The following is a 21879-nucleotide window of genomic DNA, read 5'->3' on the forward strand; positions in this document are numbered from 1 at the left end:
ACCAACAAGTGTTGGACGACATACATACAGATGAGGAGGAGGTGAAGAAACTGCTAAGGGACATCGATACCTCAAAGGCAATGGGACTGGACAACATCTCTCCATGGGTCCTTAGAGAGGGAGCAGATATGTTGTGCGTACCACTTACCACAATCTTCAACACATCCCTGGAAACTGGGCAACTACCTGAGGTATGGAAGACAGCAAATGTAGTTCCCATTTTCAAAAAAGGAGACAGAAAAGAGGCACTAAACTATAGACCTGTGTCATTGACGTGTATAGTATGCAAAATTATGGAGAAGATTATCAGGAGGAGAGTGGTGGAGCACCTGGAACGGAACAGGAGTATAAATGCCAACCAGCACGGATTCACGGAAGGCAAATCCTGTGTCACAAACCTTCTGGAGTTTTATGATAAAATAACAGAAGTAAGACAAGAGAGAGAGGGGTGGGTTGATTGCATCTTCTTGGACTGCAAGAAGGCCTTTGACACAGTTCCTCACAAGAGATTAGTGCAGAAGCTAGAGCATCAGGCGCATATAACAGGAAGGGCACTGCAATGGATCAGAGAATACCTGACAGGGAGGCAACAACGAGTCATGGTACGTAATGATGTATCACAGTGGGCACCTGTGACGAGCGGGGTCCCACAGGGGTCGGTCCTAGGACCAGTGCTATTTTTGGTATATGTGAACGACATGACGGAAGGGTTAGACTCAGAAGTGTCCCTGTTTGCAGATGATGTGAAGTTAATGAGGAGAATTAAATCTGATGAGGACCAGGCAGGACTTCAAAGAGACCTGGACAGACTGGACACCTGGTCCAGCAAATGGCTTCTCGAATTTAATCCTGCCAAATGCAAAGTCATGAAGATAGGGGAAGGGCACAGGAGACCACAGACAGAGTATAGGCTAGGTGGCCAAAGACTGCAAACCTCACTCAAGGAGAAAGATCTTGGGGTGAGTATAACACCGAGCATGTCTCCGGAAGCACACATCAATCAGATAACTGCTGCAGCATATGGGCGCCTGGCAAACCTGAGAACAGCATTCCGACACCTTAGTAAGGAATCATTCAAGACACTGTACACCGTGTATGTCAGCCCCATACTGGAGTATGCAGCACCTGTTTGGAACCCGCACTTGATAAAGCACGTCAAGAAACTAGAGAAAGTACAAAGGTTTGCAACAAGGTTAGTTCCAGAGCTAAGGGGAATGTCCTATGAAGAAAGATTAAGGGAAATCGGCCTGACGACACTGGAGGACAGGAGGGTCAGGGGAGACATGATAACGACATATAAAATACTGCGTGGAATAGACAAGGTGGACAAGGACAGGATGTTCCAGGGAGGGGACACAGAAACAAGAGGCCACAATTGGAAGTTGAAGACACAAATGAGTCAGAGAGATAGTAGGAAGTATTTCTTCAGTCATAGAGTTGTAAGGCAGTGGAATAGCCTAGAAAATGACGTAGTGGAGGCAGGAACCATACACAGTTTTAAGACGAGGTTTGATAAAGCTCATGGAGCGGGGAGAGAGAGGGTCTAGTAGCAACCGGTGAAGAGGCGGGGCCAGGAGCTAGGACTCGACCCCTGCAACCACAAATAGGTGAGTACAAATAGGTGAGTACACACACACACACACACACACACACACACAAACACACACACACACACACACACACACACACACACACACACACACACACACACACACACACAAACACACACACACACACACACACACACACACACATACACACACACACACACACACACACACACACACACACACACACACAAACACACACACACGACAAAAACAGGATGTTCCAGAGATTGGACACAGTAACAAGGGGACACAGTTGGAAGCTAAAGACACAGATGAATCACAGGGATGTTAGGAAGTATTTCTTCAGCCACAGAGTAGTCAGTAAGTGGAATAGTTTGGGAAGCGATGTAGTGGAGGCAGGATCCATACATAGCTTTAAGCAGAGGTATGATAAAGCTCACGGCTCAGGGAGAGTGACCTAGTAGCGATCAGTGAAGAGGCGGGGCCAGGAGCTCGGACTCGACCCCCGCAACCTCAACTAGGTGAGTACACACACACACACACACACACACACACACACACACACACACACACACACACACAAACACACAGACACACACACACACACACACACACACACATAAATTAAGTAAAAAATAAGGCAGCAGCCACAATATAATGACTCACTGGCTCCAGATATTAACAAGTGACTGTTCATCTCCTCTAATATCACTTGCTCATTCTTGCTTAATTTCTTACTCTTAAAAGATTTTTTTTTCAACAAGGAACCGGCCGTCTCCCACCGAGACTGGGTGACCCAAAAAGAAAAACGAAAGTTTCTCTTTTTAACTTTAATAATATATACAGTGCCTGGGTGCCGCGGTGCCCCGGTGCCCCATGCCCTGGTGGTTAAACACTGGGTGTTTCTCTACACCGGTTGTCTATGTTCACCCATCATTAAAATAGGTACCTGGGTGTTAGTGGACTGGTGTGGGTGGCATCCTGGGTGTTAGTGGACTGGTGTGGGTGGCATTCTGGGTGTTAGTGGACTGGTGTGGGTGGCATCCTGGGTGTTAGTGGACTGGTGTGGGTGGCATTCTGGGTGTTAGTGGACTGGTGTGGGTGGCATTCTGGGTGTTAGTGGACTGGTGTGGGTGGCATCCTGGGTGTTAGTGGACTGGTGTGGGTGGCATCCTGGGTGTTAGTGGACTGGTGTGGGTGGCATTCTGGGTGTTAGTGGACTGGTGTGGGTGGCATCCTGGGTGTTAGTGGACTGGTGTGGGTGGCATCCTGGGTGTTAGTGAACTGGTGTGGGTGGCATTCTGGGTGTTAGTGGACTGGTGTGGGTGGCATCCTGGGTGTTAGTGGACTGGTGTGGGTCACATTCTGAGTGTTAGTGGACTGGTGTGGGTGGCATCCTGGGTGTTAGTGGACTGGTGTGGGTGGCATCCTGGGTGTTAGTGGACTGGTGTGGGTGGCATCCTGGGTGTTAGTGGACTGGTGTGGGTGGCATCCTGGGTGTTAGTGGACTGGTGTGGGTCACATCCTGGGTGTTAGTGGACTGGTGTGGGTCACATCCTGGGTGTTAGTGGACTGGTGTAGGTCACATTCTGGGTGTTAGTGGACTGGCGTGGGTCACATTCTGGGTGTTAGTGGACTAGTGTGGGTTACATCCTGAGTGTTAGTGGACTGGTGTGGGTCACATCCTGGATGTTAGTGGACTGGCGTGGGTCACATCCTGGGTGTTAGTGGACTGGTGTAGGTCACATCCTGGGTGTTAGTGAACTGGTGTGGGTCGCATCCTGACTGTTAGTAGACTGGTATGGGCCACATGCTGGATGTTAGTGGACTGGTGTGGGTCACATCCTGGGTGTTAGTGGACTGGTGTGGGTCATATCCTGGGTGTTAGTGGACTTCTGTAGGTCACATCCAGGGTGTTAGTGGACTGGTGTGGGTCACATCCTGGGTGTTAGTGGACTGGTGTGGGTCACATCCTGGGTGTTAGTGGACTGGTGTGGGTCACATCCTGGGTATTAGTGGACTGGTGTGGGTCACATCCTGGGTGTTAGTGGACTGGTGTGGGTCACATCCTGGGTGTTAGTGGACTGGTGTGGGTCATATCCTGGATGTTAGTGGACTTCTGTAGGTCACATCCTGGGTGTTAGTGGACTCGTGTGGGTCACATCCTGGGTGTTAATGGACTGGTGTGGGTCACATCCTGGGTGTTAGTGGACTGGTGTGGGTCACATCCTGGGTGTTAGTGGACTGGTGTTGGTCACATCCTGGGTGTTAGTGGACTGGTGTGGGTCACATCCTGGGTGTTAGTGGACTGGTGTGGGTCACATCCTGGGTGTTAGTGGACTGGTGTGGGTGGCATCCTGAGTGTTAGTGGACTGGTGTGGGTCACATCCTGGATGTTAGTGGACTGGTGTGGGTCACATCCTGGGTGTTAGTGGACTGGTGTGGGTCACATCCTGGGTGTTAGTGGACTGGTGTGGGTCACATCCTGGGTGTTAGTGGACTGGTGTGGGTCACATCCTGGGTGTTAGTGGACTGGTGTGGGTGGCATCCTGGGTGTTAGTGGACTGGTGTGGGTCACATCCTGGGTGTTAGTGGACTGGTGTGGGTCACATCCTGGGTGTTAGTGGACTGGTGTGGGTCACATCCTGGGTGTTAGTGGACTGGTGTGGGTCACATCCTGGGTGTTAGTGGACTGGTGTGGGTCGCATCCTGGGTGTTAGTGGACTGGTGTGGGTGGCATCCTGGGTGTTAGTGGACTGGTGTGGGTCACATCCTGGGTGTTAGCAGACTGGTGTGGGTCGCATCCTGGGTGTTAGTGGACTGGTGTGGGTGGCATCCTGGATGTTAGTGGACTGGTGTGGGTCACATCCTGGGTGTTAGTGGAGTGGTGTGGATCACATCTTGGGTGTTAGTGGACTGGTGTGGGTCACATCCTGGGTGTTAGTGGACTGGTGTGGGTCACATCCTGGGTGTTAGTGGACTGGTGTGGGTCACATCCTGGGTGTTAGTGGACTGGTGTGGGTCACATCCTGGGTGTTAGTGGACTGTGTGGGTCACATCCTGGGTGTTAGTGGACTGTGTGGGTCACATCCTGGAGACACAACAAGTAACTGTATACAGTAGTATGTCACTGGTGTGAGCTATGGTCTGTATAAGTTGTATCATGTACTGGTAGAAATCACGATATCGTATTATTAAAGGGTTACTAGCCCCTTCCTCCGGCATTTTAGTCGCCTCTGACGACACTCGTGGCTGACGGAGGAAGAGTTATCTTCCCCATGATGTACAAGGGATTTATCTGCCAATATATATATATATATATATATATATATATATATATATATATATATATATATATATATATATATATATATATATATATATATATATATATATATATATTCAAAATTAAATTTTGGGTGGTAATTTTTGTCATAAAGAAATGCAAAAATTTCTCCTGTATTATGATTATTATTATTATTATTATTATTATAAGTAAGCGCTAAATACACAAAGGTCACTCAGCTTCCGCTGAAGTAGACGTGACGACTCTCTGCTTGACTACAAAATAACACAATTAGTATTGTATTCATGGAGAGGGGTTAAACCCGTAAGGTTCATCATGTAATGCTGGGAAATGGAAGGCAGTCAAGCTTGATCCAAGGAATGGGAGAGCAGGATCAACTCATTGGATCATGATAGGTTAGGTTAGGTTATTTTTAGGTTAGATTAAGTTAGGTTAGGTTAGGTTAGATTAGATTAGATTAGATTAGATTAGGTTAGGTTAGGTTAGGTTAGGTTAGGCTAGATTAGGTTAGGTTAGGTTAGGTTAGGTTAGATTAGATTAGATTAGATTAGATTAGATTAGGTTAGGTTAGGTTAGGCTAGATTAGGTTAGGTTAGGTTAGGTTAGGTTAGGTTAGGATAGGTTTGTCAGGAAACAAGAAAAGTGTTTCCTGACGCTGGTCTTAGTTATATGATGACCCACAACTAGAGTTTTGGTCACCTGACCGAAGCCTTCCACTGGCTTACCACTCCACCACTTTAACAATTATGGTTTATAATTTAGGACACAATATTGGATCCCGATCCTAAGACGGGTATCAAGGCACCAACCACACCTCGACCAGCACAACATATGCTGGTACAACCCTGACTCACTACCGTTATACCACTCACTAGCCTCATCGTTATTACCTCATACCTCCTTTAACACCTCATATCATAAGACTTTCTCAATACAATAAAATTCTTTCTCCCCTCACTGACAATACAACACAAAATGGCAGGTTTCTTCTCTTAACCTGGCGAAATATTACATAAAATGAGAATACTTGTGTTAACGTGTTCAGTAGATACTTGACGACCTTGAAGTGGGTAACTAAAAAAAACTATTGGGCAACTCTTACTAGGGGAATTTACTGAGAGATATATCTAACAACGGTAATATACACACCTACACCCCCCACCCCACTCTCTTCCTCTTATAAATGTCGTGATGAATAGGGAAAACTTGCGATTTGGGCTTAAATAGCAACGCTCTTCTTGCCGAATAAGACAAGCGAAAATTTGTGTATGCAATAATTTCGCAAAAATCATTCTGAACCTAACGAAAAAAATATATTTCACTGTGTTTGTTTATTACTAAATTATTGTAAACTTATCCACAATATATTTAGCTAGATTACGCTAAATTAAATTGCGCTTGTTATAATAAGGACAGGTAAGTTTTCTAAGGTTCTTTTGGTACAAAATTGCTAATTTTCACATTAACATAAACGAAAAAATAGTTCTTTAAACGTATAAGAGAAATTTTTAGAAAGTACTTAATTTTAAATGAGCTCTTAATAATTGACCTGTTTTACCTATTCGGCACGACATATATATATATATATATATATATATATATATATATATATATATATATATATATATATATATATATATATATATATATATATATATATATATATATAAATATATATTTACGTTTAAGAATTAGCAAGCAGGCGAAATTATTTACAAACATTATCTGGATGTATAGATTAAGTACTGTGACTGATGCAGAGTTTGCAGGTTCGAATCCTACTTTGAACTGAGAGATAATATACAGTTCACTCTCTACTTTAGGGATTAATGGAATCCTTGACAGATGGTGCACATATGACCCTCGTGTAGTCGATGGGCTTTAAACCTATTTCTGTAAATTTAGCATATACACGTTGTACACGTGTCATATATAGATGAATGGTTCAGAGAACCGACATGTTGATAAATTAGACACATGTGCAACTCAATAAAGATACCCAAGAGTTGCACATGTGTCTAATTTATCAACATGTCGGTTCTGTGAACCATTCATCTACAATCCTGTCAGACACTGCAACTTCTTGGGATCTTAATACTTGAGAATTCTTCGCTTGCCTAACCCTTGGGCACGACCTACTTCCACATTGAACAAATGTGACACCACCTATGACTGCTGCACCTCTCCTGCCTACGGTATATAAGCTGCTTCTCTGCACGTATGCCGTATTCTATTCAAGATTGATGGACTGACCACATCGACTCAAGGTTGACGGATGATTACGTCATTCTCCTCCTGTTCTTCAAGATTCTCCTTTGTATGGACTGATGAAGCCACTGTGTGGCGAAACGTTTCCTCAATAAAGATACCCAAGAGTTACACATGTGTCTAATTTATCAACACGTGTCATATACATCTCTCACTGTATAAACATCAAGTTTAATGCCTATTCAAGGGATTCAAATATTTTTGGTTGACGGTGTAGAGGTGACATACTGTAAGATGGAATTTAAATAGATAAATGTTCAATCGGACCGTAAAGGGTTCTGGAGGACCGTAGGGAGCAGAGGCGCTATGTGTACCACTAACAACAATCTTCAACACACTATGTGTACCACTAACAACAATCTTCAACACACTATGTGTACCACTAACAACAATCTTCAACACACTATGTGTACCACTAACAACAATCTTCAACACACTATGTGTACCACTAACAACAATCTTCAACACACTATGTGTGCCACTCTTCAACACACTATGTGTACCACTAACAACGATCTTCAACACACTATGTGTACCACTAACAACAATCTTCAACACACTATGTGTACCACTAACAACAATCTTCAACACACTATGTGTACCACTAACAACAATCTTCAACACACTATGTGTACCACTAACAACTATCTTCAACACACTATGTGTACCACTAACAACAATCTTCAACACACTATGTGTACCACTAACAACAATCTTCAACACACTATGTGTACCACTAACAACAATCTTCAACACACTATGTGTACCACTAACAACGATCTTCAACACACTATGTGTACCACTAACAACAATCTTCAACACACTATGTGTACCACTAACAACAATCTTCAACACACTATGTGTACCACTAACAACAATCTTCAACACACTATGTGTACCACTAACAACTATCTTCAACACACTATGTGTACACTAACAATCTTCAACACACTATGTGTACCACTAACAACAAACACACTATGTGTACCACTAACAACAATCAACACACTATGTGTACCACTAACAACAATCTTCAACACACTATGTGTACCACTAACAACAATCTTCAACACACTATGTGTACCACTAACAACAATCTTCAACACACTATGTGTGCCACTAACAACAATCTTCAACACACTATGTGTACCACTAACAACAATCAACACACTATGTGTACCACTAACAACTATCTTCAACACACTATGTGTACCACTAACAACAATCTTCAACACACTATGTGTACCACTAACAACAATCTTCAACACACTATGTGTACCACTAACAACAATCTTCAACACACTATGTGTACCACTAACAACGATCTTCAACACACTATGTGTACCACTAAGAACAATCTTCAACACACTATGTGTACCACTAACAACAATCTTCAACACACTATGTGTACCACTAACAACAATCTTCAACACACTATGTGTACCACTAACAACAATCTTCAACACACTATGTGTACCACTAACAACAATCTTCAACACACTATGTGTACCACTAACAACGATCTTCAACACACTATGTGTACCACTAAGAACAATCTTCAACACACTATGTGTACCACTAACAACAATCTTCAACACACTATGTGTACCACTAACAACAATCTTCAACACACTATGTGTACCACTAACAACTATCTTCAACACACTATGTGTACCACTAACAACTATCTTCAACACACTATGTGTACCACTAACAACAATCAACACACTATGTGTACCACTAACAACTATGTTCAACACACTATGTGTACCACTAACAACTATCTTCAACACACTATGTGTACCACTAACAACTATCTTCAACACACTATGTGTACCACTAACAATCTTCAACACACTATGTGTACCACTAACAACAATCTTCAACACACTATGTGTACCACTAACAACTATCTTCAACACACTATGTGTACCACTAACAACAATCTTCAACACACTATGTGTACCACTAACAACTATCTTCAACACACTATATGTACCACTAACAACAATCTTCAACACACTATGTGTACCACTAACAACTATCTTCAACACACTATGTGTACCACTAACAACAATCTTCAACACACTATGTGTACCACTAACAACTATCTTCAACACACTATGTGTACCACTAACAACTATCTTCAACACACTATGTGTACCACTAACAACAATCTTCAACACACTATGTGTACCACTAACAACAATCTTCAACACACTATGTGTACCACTAACAACAATCTTCAACACACTATGTGTGCCACTAACAACTATCGAAACAGGACGACTACCGGAAGTATGGAAGACAGCAAATGTAGTCCCAGTTTTTACAAAAAGAGACACGAAGCATTAAGAACATAAGAAAGAAGGAACACTGTAGAAGGCCTACTGACCCATGCAGGGCAGGTCCATGTCAACCCCCGGCTTAGACCAATGTCCCACTCAGTCAGATCACCTCCACTTAAGGAAGGAGCACGGCTTCTAACCCAATATCACCAGCTAGTCAGGTCCAAACCACACCCACCCACACCCACTCATGTATTTATCTAACCTATTTTTAAAACTACACAACGTCTTAGCTTCTATAACTGTACTCAGGAGTTTGTTCCACTCATCCACAACTCTATTACCAAACCAGTGCTTTCCTATATCCTTCCTGAATCTGAATTTTTCTAGCTTAAAACCATTGCTGCGAGTTCTGTCTAGGCTACAGACCAGTGCCACTGACGTGTATAGTATGCAAAGTCATGGAGAAAATTATCAGAAGAGTGATGGAACACTTAGAAAGGAATGATCTTATCAACGACACCCAGCACGATTTCGGGGACGGGAAATCCTGTGTCACAAACCTACTGGAGTTCTATGACAGGGTGACAGCAGTAAGACAAGAGAGAGAGGGATGGGTAGACTGCATTTTCATGGACTGTAAGAAGGCGTTTGACGCAGTTCCACACAAGAGATTAGTGTGGAAGCTGGAGGACCAAGCAGGGATAACAGTGAAGGCACTACAATGGATCAAGGAATACTTGTCAAGAACACAGCAGCGAGTCATAGTACGTGGCGAGGTGTCAGAGTGGGCGCCTGTAACGAGCGGGGTTCCACAGGGATCAGTCCTAGGACCGGTGCTGTTTCTGGTATTTGTGAACATGACGGAAGGAATAGACTCCGATGTGTATCTGCTTGCAGATGACGTGAAGTTGATGAGAAGAATTAAATCGGACGAGGATCAGGTAGAACTACAAAGGGATCTGGACAGACTGCAGACCTGGTCCAGCAATTGGCTCCTGGAGTTCAACCCCACCAAGTGCAAAGTCATGAAGATTGGGGAAGGGCAAAGAAGACCACAGACGGAGTACAGTCTAGGGGGCCAGAGCCTACAAACCTCACTCAAGGAAAAAGATCTTGGGGTGAGTATAACACCAGGCACATCTCCTGAAGCGCACATCAACCAAATAACTGCTGCAGCATATGGGCGCCTAGCAAACCTCAGAACAGCATTCCGACATCTTAGTAAGGAATCATTCAGGACCCTGTACACCGTATACGTTAGGCCCATATTGGAGTATGCGGCACCAGTTTGGAACCCACACCTAGCCAAGCACGTAAAGAAACTAGAGAAAGTGCAAAGGTTTGCAACAAGACTAGTCCCAGAGCTAAGAGGTATGTCCTACGAGGAGAGATTAAGGGAAATCAACCTGACGACAATGGAGGACAGGAGAGATAGGGGGGACATGATAACGGCATACAAAATACAGAGAGGAATTGACAAGGTGGACAAAGACAGGATGTTCCAGAGATTGGACACAGTAACAAGGGGACACAGTTGGAAGTTGAAGACACAGATGAATCACAGGGATGTTAGGAAGTATTTCTTCAGCCACAGAGTAGTCAGGAAGTGGAATAGTTTGGGAAGCGATGTAGTGGAGGCAAGATCCATACATAGCTTAAAGAAGAAGTACGATAAAGCTCATGGAGCAAGGAGAGAGTGACCTAGTAGCGACCAGTGAAGAGGCGGGGCTAGGAGCTGTGACTCGACCCCTGCAACAACAATTAGGTGAAAACACACACACACACACACACACACACACACACACACACACACACACACACACACACACACACACACACAGCCTAGCAAGTGAAGTAGTGGAAGCAGGAACCATACATAGTTTTAAGTAGAGGTATGACAAAGCTCAGGAAGCAGAGAGGGAAAGGACCTAGTAGTGATCAGTGAAGAGGCGGGGCCAGGAGCTGAGTCTCGACCCCTGCAACCACAATTAGGTGAATTAGGTGAGTACACACTCCTAAGAGCACTTTAAGTCCTTGTCTACGCATATACACACAAAAAATCCATCTCTACTGACAGAGAAAACATTGTTCAGACGGATAGTTATGACACATCACGAAATTTAATGAGATAACCTGAGTTCCGCTCTAAATATATCGTACAATAGCAGGACCTGCTTAATACGAACACTGAGTTAAGTGGTCGTTATAAAAGGTGGGCGATACAATGAGGATGTGGACTAGTGAGAGGAAATGGGAGAGCTCAGTTAGCAAGTGTCAGCACTAACAACCATAACAAGTGTCAGCACTAAGAACTATGACAAGTGTCAGCACTAAGAACTATGACAAGTGTCAGCACTAAGAACTATAACAAGTGTCAGCACTAAGAACTATGACAAGTGTCAGCACTAAGAACTATAACAAGTGTCAGCACTAAGAACTATAACAAGTGTCAGCACTAAGAACTATAACAAGTGTCAGCACTAAGAACTATGACAAGTGTCAGCACTAAGAACTATAACAAGTGTCAGCACTAAGAACTATAACAAGTGTCAGCACTAAGAACTATAACAAGTGTCAGCACTAAGAACTATGACAAGTGTCAGCACTAAGAACTATAACAAGTGTCAGCACTAAGAACTATAACAAGTGTCAGCACTAAGAACTATGACAAGTGTCAGCACTAACAACCATAAGTGTCAGCACTAAGAACTATGACAAGTGTCAGCACTAAGAACTATGACAAGTGTCAGCACTAAGAACTATAACAAGTGTCAGCACTAAGAACTATAACAAGTGTCAGCACTAACAACCATAACAAGTGTCAGCACTAAGAACTATGACAAGTGTCAGCGCTAAGAACTATGACAAGTGTCAGCACTAACAACCATAACAAGTGTCAGCACTAAGAACTATGACAAGTGTCAGCACTAACAAACATAACAAGTGTCAGCACTAAGAACTATAACAAGTGTCAGCACTAACAACCATAACAAGTGTCAGCACTAAGAACTATGACAAGTGTCAGCACTATGAACTATGACAAGTGTCAGCACTAAGAACTATGACAAGTGTCAGCACTAAGAACTATAACAAGTGTCAGCACTAAGAACTATGACAAGTGTCAGCACTAAGAACTATGACAAGTGTCAGCACTAACAACCATAACAAGTGTCAGCACTAAGAACTATGACAAGTGTCAGCACTAAGAACTATGACAAGTGTCAGCACTAAGAACTATAACAAGTGTCAGCACTAAGAACTATGACAAGTGTCAGCACTAACAACCATAACAAGTGTCAGCACTAACAACCATAACAAGTGTCAGCACTAACAACCATAACAAGTGTCAGAACTAACAACCATAACAAGTGTCAGCACTAACAACCATAACAAGTGTCAGCACTAAGAACTATGACAAGTGTCAGCACTAAGAACTATAACAAGTGTCAGCACTAAGAACTATGACAAGTGTCAGCACTAAGAACTATAACAAGTGTCAGCACTAAGAACTATGACAAGTGTCAGCACTAAGAACTATAACAAGTGTCATCACTAAGAACTATGACAAGTGTCAGCACTAACAACCATAACAAGTGTCAGCACTAACAACCATAACAAGTGTCAGCACTAACAACCATAACAAGTGTCAGAACTAACAACCATAACAAGTGTCAGCACTAACAACCATAACAAGTGTCAGCACTAAGAACTATGACAAGTGTCAGCACTAAGAACTATAACAAGTGTCAGCACTAAGAACTATGACAAGTGTCAGCACTAAGAACTATAACAAGTGTCAGCACTAAGAACTATGACAAGTGTCAGCACTAAGAACTATAACAAGTGTCAGCACTAAGAACTATGACAAGTGTCAGCACTAACAACCATAACAAGTGTCAGCACTAACAACCATAACAAGTGTCAGCACTAACAACCATAACAAGTGTCAGAACTAACAACCATAACAAGTGTCAGCACTAACAACCATAACAAGTGTCAGCAGTAAGAACTATGACAAGTGTCAGCACTAAGAACTATGACAAGTGTCAGCACTAAGAACTATAACAAGTGTCAGCACTAAGAACTATAACAAGTGTCAGCACTAAGAACTATAACAAGTGTCAGCACTAAGAACTATGACAAGTGTCAGCACTAAGAACTATGACAAGTGTCAGCACTAACAACCATAACAAGTGTCAGCACTAACAACCATAACAAGTGTCAGCACTAACAACCATAACAAGTGTCAGCACTAAGAACTATAACAAGTGTCAGCACTAAGAACTATAACAAGTGTCAGCACTAAGAACTATGACAAGTGTCAGCACTAAGAACTATGACAAGTGTCAGCACTAAGAACTATAACAAGTGTCAGCACTAAGAACTATAACAAGTGTCAGCACTAAGAACTATGACAAGTGTCAGCACTAAGAACTATAACAAGTGTCAGCACTAAGAACTATGACAAGTGTCAGCACTAAGAACTATAACAAGTGTCAGCACTAAGAACTATGACAAGTGTCAGCACTAACAACCATAACAAGTGTCAGCACTAACAACCATAACAAGTGTCAGCACTAACAACCATAACAAGTGTCAGAACTAACAACCATAACAAGTGTCAGCACTAACAACCATAACAAGTGTCAGCACTAAGAACTATGACAAGTGTCAGCACTAAGAACTATGACAAGTGTCAGCACTAAGAACTATAACAAGTGTCAGCACTAAGAACTATAACAAGTGTCAGCACTAAGAACTATAACAAGTGTCAGCACTAAGAACTATGACAAGTGTCAGCACTAAGAACTATGACAAGTGTCAGCACTAACAACCATAACAAGTGTCAGCACTAACAACCATAACAAGTGTCAGCACTAAGAACTATAACAAGTGTCAGCACTAAGAACTATAACAAGTGCCAGCACTAACAACCTGACTAATCAAAGTGTCAGTCAATCAGAGGGTGGGAGGTACAAGAGGGAAAGTGTGTAGAAAGCTGAGTTAACTCTGGTAAAGTGTTTAGAAAACCATTTAGAGATCAGAGTATACTAGTGTCAGCGAGGGAGTGGTGTGCAGGCTCGACACTCCGTCTGGTAATGGTAGTTACTGTATCTCAACACCAGTCACGGTGTGGATCATCACCTTATATATGTACCACAGTAAATGTTTAGTGAGTGTTGGAACACCACACACACACACTGAAGAGGCGGGTCAGCACCTGTGACTCGACCCCTGCAACCACAAATAGGCGATCACACACACAAATATATATATATATATATATATATATATATATATATATATATATATATATATATATATATATATATATATATATATATATATATATATATATATATATATATATACATATATATATAAGGCAGAAAACAGCAGGTGGTCGACACTCTCACTAAGCTCCAGGTTTGCTAACTTTCTAAGTGTCTGGTTCACCCTGGAGCCAGACTATGTTTATAACCCCCCTTCCCCGCCGCTCCCCGCCGCCCCCCGCCGCCCCCCGCCGCCCCCCGCCGCCCCCCCCTACAACACTCACCTTTAGAGTGATTCATAAATTTTTTTCTTAAATCTCGTCTAATCGCCTTCAAATTTTTACCGCTGGAGGTGTAACTAAAGGAAAGTTATGTGAACACTGACATGAACATGCCACACACAAGTATGGAAATATATATATATATATATATATATATATATATATATATATATATATATATATATATATATATATATATATATATATATATATGTCGTGCTGAATAGGCAGAACTTGCGATCTTGGCTTAAATAACAACGTTCATCTTGCCATATAGGACAAGCTAAAATTTGTGTATGCAATCATTTCCCCAAAATTATTCTGAACTTAACGAAAAAAATACATTTCAATGTGTTTATTTAGTATTAAATTATTGTAAACAAATCTAAAATATATTTAGTTTGGTTAGGCTAAAATAAATTGTTCTTGTTATAATAAGGTTAGGTAAGTTTTCTAAGATTCTTTTGGTGCAAAATTAAAAATTTTTGTATTAACATTAATGAAAAATATATATCTTTAAACGTATAAGAGAAAATTTAAAAAAGGACTTAATTTTAAATGAGTTCTTGCTAATTGACCAGTTTTACATATTCGGCACGACATATATATATATATATATATATATATATATATATATATATATATATATATATATTATATATATATATATATATATATATATATATATATTATTTTCCTCTCACTTTTGTGTGTTAGTGTGGATAGTTAACTTGGAAACTCCTCTTGTGCTCGGCTTCAAACCTTCAGTACTGATGTACCGATCTTAGAAGAATGTTGAGATAGTTAACAGTGCCTCGATATAACGAGCCTGACTTAAAAAAGGCCTTTATGAAGAGAATTATTATTTTACAGTTCATGGATAAGTATATAACCCGTAGGGGCAATACAACGCCTGGAGAATGGGAATATAACTCCACATCCTTGGAACAAAAGTCGTTCACAACAATACAGAAGACAGTCTGGAGCGTATTAAGAAACACAAATATGAGAGTGGGTCCACAAGGACGACATCCACAGAGGGTTGGATTCCACGAAATCCTTTACAGGGCTATAAAGAGCATCGTACAAGAGGACTGAGAGACACTTCAGGAAACTATCTCTTGGGATCCGAACATTTAAGGTTCCTCATTCTGCAGGAACCGAGGCAAGAGTGTTGTGCGACTAGAACCTTTATCTTTAACGAATGTATTTGTGTATGTATATATACGTACATGTGTTTAGTATATACACAAACACAGTTAATAACTGCGAGTCATTGCTTGATTTTACAGCGATCTCACCTCAGTGTTGGAACACAGCTCTTGTTCCCTTGTCAGTCGCAAGATCCCGGGTTCGATTCCCAAGGTGGGCGAAGTATGGATAAGCTACTTTACACACCTGCTGTCCCTGCCCACCTGGCAGTTAAAAACAGGTACCTGTGTATTAGCCAGCTGTTGTGAGTCGCATCCAGGGAAGACTGTGTCAGACAACTCCAGCAGCGTAAGACAACACTCCAGGTCTCTGTAAGAAACTCCAGTACCTGCTGGAAGTATTCCAGTGTATGGTAGAAGGTATACCTGATGCTAACCGTGTATATATGTATGTCGTGCCTAATAGGTAAAACTTACGATTTTGGCTTAAATAGCAATGCTCTTCTTGCCGAATAAGGCAAGCGAAAATTTTCGTAGGTCATATAAGTTTTCTAAGATTCTTTTGCTGCAAAATTACTAATTTTTACATTAACATAAGTGAAAAAATATATATCTTTAATCATATACGAAAATTTTTAGAAAGGACTTAATTTTAAATGAGTTTTTGATAATTGACCAATTTTACCTATTTGGCACGACATATATATATATATATATATATATATATATATATATATATATATATATATATATATATATATATATATATATATATATATATATAAATCTTAGCCTCTGTTACTCCCTGTCCCTACCTCCCTTCTTCCCCTCATCTCCCTACCTCCCTGACTTTATCACATCCACATCATTCCCATCAACGCTGCTGTTACCACGTTACGCTTGACACCAACGAGGTAGTTAGCCTGCGTTGTGACATTGAACTGGTTAGTGTCACGGTACCGTGTGCGCACGAGCCTGCACCGTTAATTACCCAATTAAGCTACTAGCTCCTGGACCCACCTCTACGCCCACCAGTTTCACTAATATTTAATTCTGACAGGCATTCAGCGGTGGTATTATAATGAAGCGATGTAAAAACTGATTTTGCGGCTGGTCCTTGGTACTTATATATACTGGAGTTACCCCTCACCTTCCTCGGCCCGAACTTGATTACCTCCCTTCCCCAAGATGCTTCATAACCCAAATGGGCTCAAATAATAATAAGAAGAATATGAATAAAGGAAAGGGGTACAAAAGAGAGTGTAAAAATTATAGGGGAATAAGTTTGTTGAGTATACCTGGTAAAGTGTATGGTAGAGTTATTGAAAGAAGAGTAAGACAGAGAGCAGGATAACAGTTGAACAAGGAGGCTTTAGGAAGAGTAGGGGGTATGTAGACGAAGTGTTTACAGTGAAACATATAGGTGAATAGTATATAGATAGGGTTAAAGAGGTTTCTGGGGGCATTTGTGGATTTGGAAAAGGCGTATGACAGGGTGGATAGGGGGGCAATGTGGCAGATGTTGCAGGTGTATGGTGTAGGAGGTAGGTTACTGAAAGCAGTGAAGAGTTTTCACGAGGATAGTGAGGCTCAAGTTAGAGTATGTAGGAAAGAGGGAAATTATTTTCCAGTAAAAGTAGGCCTTAGACAAGGATGTGTGATGTCACCATGGTTGTTTAATATATTTATAAATGGAGTTACCTGACTTACCTTCAGCCAGGACGGACAGTGTCTCAACTATCAGCACAAGAACTTACCTTCAGCCAGGACGGAGAGTGTCTCAACTATCAACACAAGAACTTACCTTCAGCCAGGACGGACAGTGTCTCAACTATCAGCACAAGAACTTACCTTCAGCCAGGACGGACAGTGTCTCAACTATCAGCACAAGAACTTACCTTCAGCCAGGACGGACAGTGTCTCAACTATCAACACAAGAACTTACCTTCAGCCAGGACGGACAGAGTCTCAACTATCAACACAAGAACTTGCCTTCAGCCAGGACGGACAGTGTCTCAACTATCAGCACAAGAACTTACCTTCAGCCAGGACGGACAGTGTCCCAACTATCAACACAAGAACTTACCTTCAGCCAGGACGGACAGTGTCTCAACTATCAACACAAGAACTTACCTTCAGCCAGGACGGACAGTGTCTCAACTATCAACACAAGAACTAACCTTCAGCCAGGACGGACAGTGTCTCAACTATCAACACAAGAACTTACCTTCAGCCAGGACGGACAGTGTCTCAACTATCAACACAAGAACTTACCTTCAGCCAGGACGGGCAGTGTCTCAACTATCAGCACAAGAACTTACCTTCAGCCAGGACGGACAGTGTCTCAACTATCAACACAAGAACTTACCTTCAGCCAGGACGGACAGTGTCTCAACTATCAACACAAGAACTTACCTTCAGCCAGGACGGGCAGTGTCTCAACTATCAGCACAAGAACTTACCTTCAGCCAGGACGGACAGTGTCTCAACTATCAACACAAGAACTTACCTTCAGCCAGGACGGACAGTGTCTCAACTATCAACACAAGAACTTACCTTCAGCCAGGACGGACAGTGTCTCAACTATCAACACAAGAACTTACCTTCAGCCAGGACGGACAGTGTCTCAACTATCAACACAAGAACTTACCTTCAGCCAGGACGGACAGTGTCTCAACTATCAACACAAGAACTTACCTTCAGCCAGGACTGACAGTGTCTCAACTATCAACACAAGAACTAACCTTCAGCCAGGACGGACAGTGTCTCAACTATCAACACAAGAACTTACCTTCAGCCAGGACGGACAGTGTCTCAACTATCAACACAAGAACTTACCTTCAGCCAGGACGGACAGTGTCTCAACTATCAACACAAGAACTTACCTTCAGCCAGGACTGACAGTGTCTCAACTATCAACACAAGAACTAACCTTCAGCCAGGACGGACAGTGTCTCAACTATCAACACAAGAACTTACCTTCAGCCAGGACTGACAGTGTCTCAACTATCAACACAAGAACTAACCTTCAGCCAGGACGGACAGTGTCTCAACTATCAACACAAGAACTTACCTTCAGCCAGGACGGACAGTGTCTCAACTATCAACACAAGAACTTACCTTCAGCCAGGACGGACAGTGTCTCAACTATCAACACAAGAACTTACCTTCAGCCAGGACGGACAGTGTCTCAACTATCAACACAAGAACTTACCTTCAGCCAGGACGGACAGTGTCTCAACTATCAACACAAGAACTTACCTTCAGCCAGGACTGACAGTGTCTCAACTATCAACACAAGAACTAACCTTCAGCCAGGACGGACAGTGTCTCAACTATCAACACAAGAACTTACCTTCAGCCAGGACTGACAGTGTCTCAACTATCAACACAAGAACTAACCTTCAGCCAGGACGGACAGTGTCTCAACTATCAACACAAGAACTTACCTTCAGCCAGGACGGACAGTGTCTCAACTATCAACACAAGAACTTACCTTCAGCCAGGACGGACAGTGTCTCAACTATCAACACAAGAACTTACCTTCAGCCAGGACGGACAGTGTCTCAACTATCAACACAAGAACTTACCTTCAGCCAGGACGGACAGTGTCTCAACTATCAACACAAGAACTTACCTTCAGCCAGGACTGACAGTGTCTCAACTATCAACACAAGAACTAACCTTCAGCCAGGACGGACAGTGTCTCAACTATCAACACAAGAACTTACCTTCAGCCAGGACTGACAGTGTCTCAACTATCAACACAAGAACTAACCTTCAGCCAGGACGGACAGTGTCTCAACTATCAACACAAGAACTTACCTTCAGCCAGGACGGACAGTGTCTCAACTATCAACACAAGAACTAACCTTCAGCCAGGACGGACAGTGTCTCAACTATCAACACAAGAACTAACCTTCAGCCAGGACTGACAGTGTCTCAACTATCAACACAAGAACTAACCTTCAGCCAGGACTGACAGTGTCTCAACTATCAACACAAGAACTAACCTTCAGCCAGGACGGACAGTGTCTCAACTATCAACACAAGAACTTACCTTCAGCCAGGACGGACAGTGTCTCAACTATCAACACAAGAACTTACCTTCAGCCAGGACGGACAGTGTCTCAACTATCAACACAAGAACTTACCTTCAGCCAGGACGGACAGTGTCTCAACTATCAACACAAGCAGCAGCAGCACTGCAGCGTTCCCGCACATTTTCCACAATATCCAGCTGTTGTTCCGCGACTTGTGTGAACACTTCTCCATGACGACACTTTCCTTTGTCTATATTATCCTCTGTTGCCTTCACTACATAGTTACTTCACTTTCTATATATATTTTTCTTCACTCATTCTCATGTTATATTTTTTTAATTTCAGTTTATGCTCTCGTTCTCCATTTTTTCTAAAAATTATCTTTTATTCTTAATTCTTATTTATCACATAATTTGGGTTAAAATTCCTAATAAATCGAAATAACTTCACATAAAATGAAAAATTTCCGTATGATAATTTTGTTAAACCTTCAAAAATTTATAATCATTTTTTTTAAAGGATTGGACCGGTAAGCCAGCGGAAGGCCTCGGTCAGATGGCCAAAATCCCTAACGGCGGGTCCATCGACACCATGCCTAACCCTTCTAGGGTAGGGTAGGTGCCTGAGCCCGAACTTTTAGCTCACAAGACTGTCATTCCCATTTGCCCCCTTGTGGCGGGGATGGCAGACCAGAGAGGCCTAGCTTGTGGCTAGGCCTGGGGACAGTTGGTCCCAAAGATGAGGAGGTACTTGTGCCTCCTACCATGGGAGACTTAGGTCTCAGACACTCCCTAAGAGGGAGCCAAGGCCGGGCCACCACTTGGAAAAAGCCCGGGCCGGGAGAATACCGGCGAATCTTTAATAATAATAATAATAATAATAATAATAATAATAATACTTGACGTGCTGTTGGAGTGTGAGCAAAGTAACATTTATGAAGGGATTCAGGGAAACCGGCAGGCCGGACTTGAGTCCTGGAGATGGGAAGTACAGTGCCTGCACTCTGAAGGAGGGGTGTTAATGTTGCAGTTTAAAAACTGTAGTGTAAAGCACCCTTCTGGCAAGACAGTGATGGAGTGAATGATGGTGAAAGTTTTTCTTTTTCGGGCCACCCTGCCTTGGTGGGAATCGGCCAGTGTGATAATAAAAATAAAATAATAATAATAACGGCGGGTCATCATCTAAGACTTCGCCTAACCTAAAGACCTACAGGAGGAGGAAGGTGCCAGAGCAGCTCACACGACTGCCATTCCCACTACCCTCCCCCCTGGGGAGGGGAAAATGGCAGACCAGAGGCCTAGCCTCTCCCTACGAGCCCCGTGAGAGGGGAGGGTGGGGCTAGGCCTGGGGACACTTGGTCCCAGAAGATGAGGAGGTACTTGTACCTCCTCCAGTGGCAGACATAGGTGTAAGACACTCCCATGACAGGGAAGGAGTCACGGCCGGGTCACCTTCTGGAAAAGACTCGGACCGGGAGAATACCAGCCAATCAACAACAAAAACGTACAGTTGTAATGTATAATACAGTATTGATCGTGTATAATACAGTAATAATGTATAATACAGTATTGATCGTGTATAATACAGTAATAATGTATAATACAGTATTGATCGTGTATAATACAATAATAATGTATAATACAGTATTGGTCGTGTATAATACAGTAATAATGTATAATACAGTACTGATCATG

The 21879-nt window shown here is 42.4% G+C and overlaps 1 protein-coding gene across 1 annotated transcript in view; it reads right to left on the minus strand.

Moving 5' to 3' along the window:
- Window positions 1–21879, minus strand: part of LOC128687311 (uncharacterized) — a gene marked incomplete in the record, with an annotated part of 219822 nt that overhangs the window by 177242 nt on the left and 20701 nt on the right. The window contains 1 exon segment of the mRNA XM_070098341.1: window positions 20297–20612. Within this exon segment, the coding sequence (XP_069954442.1) occupies window positions 20297–20417 (121 nt within the window).

The sequence above is a fragment of the Cherax quadricarinatus genome, chromosome 62 (genome assembly GCF_038502225.1).
Source record: "Cherax quadricarinatus isolate ZL_2023a chromosome 62, ASM3850222v1, whole genome shotgun sequence".
Taxonomy (NCBI): Eukaryota; Metazoa; Arthropoda; class Malacostraca; order Decapoda; family Parastacidae; genus Cherax; species Cherax quadricarinatus.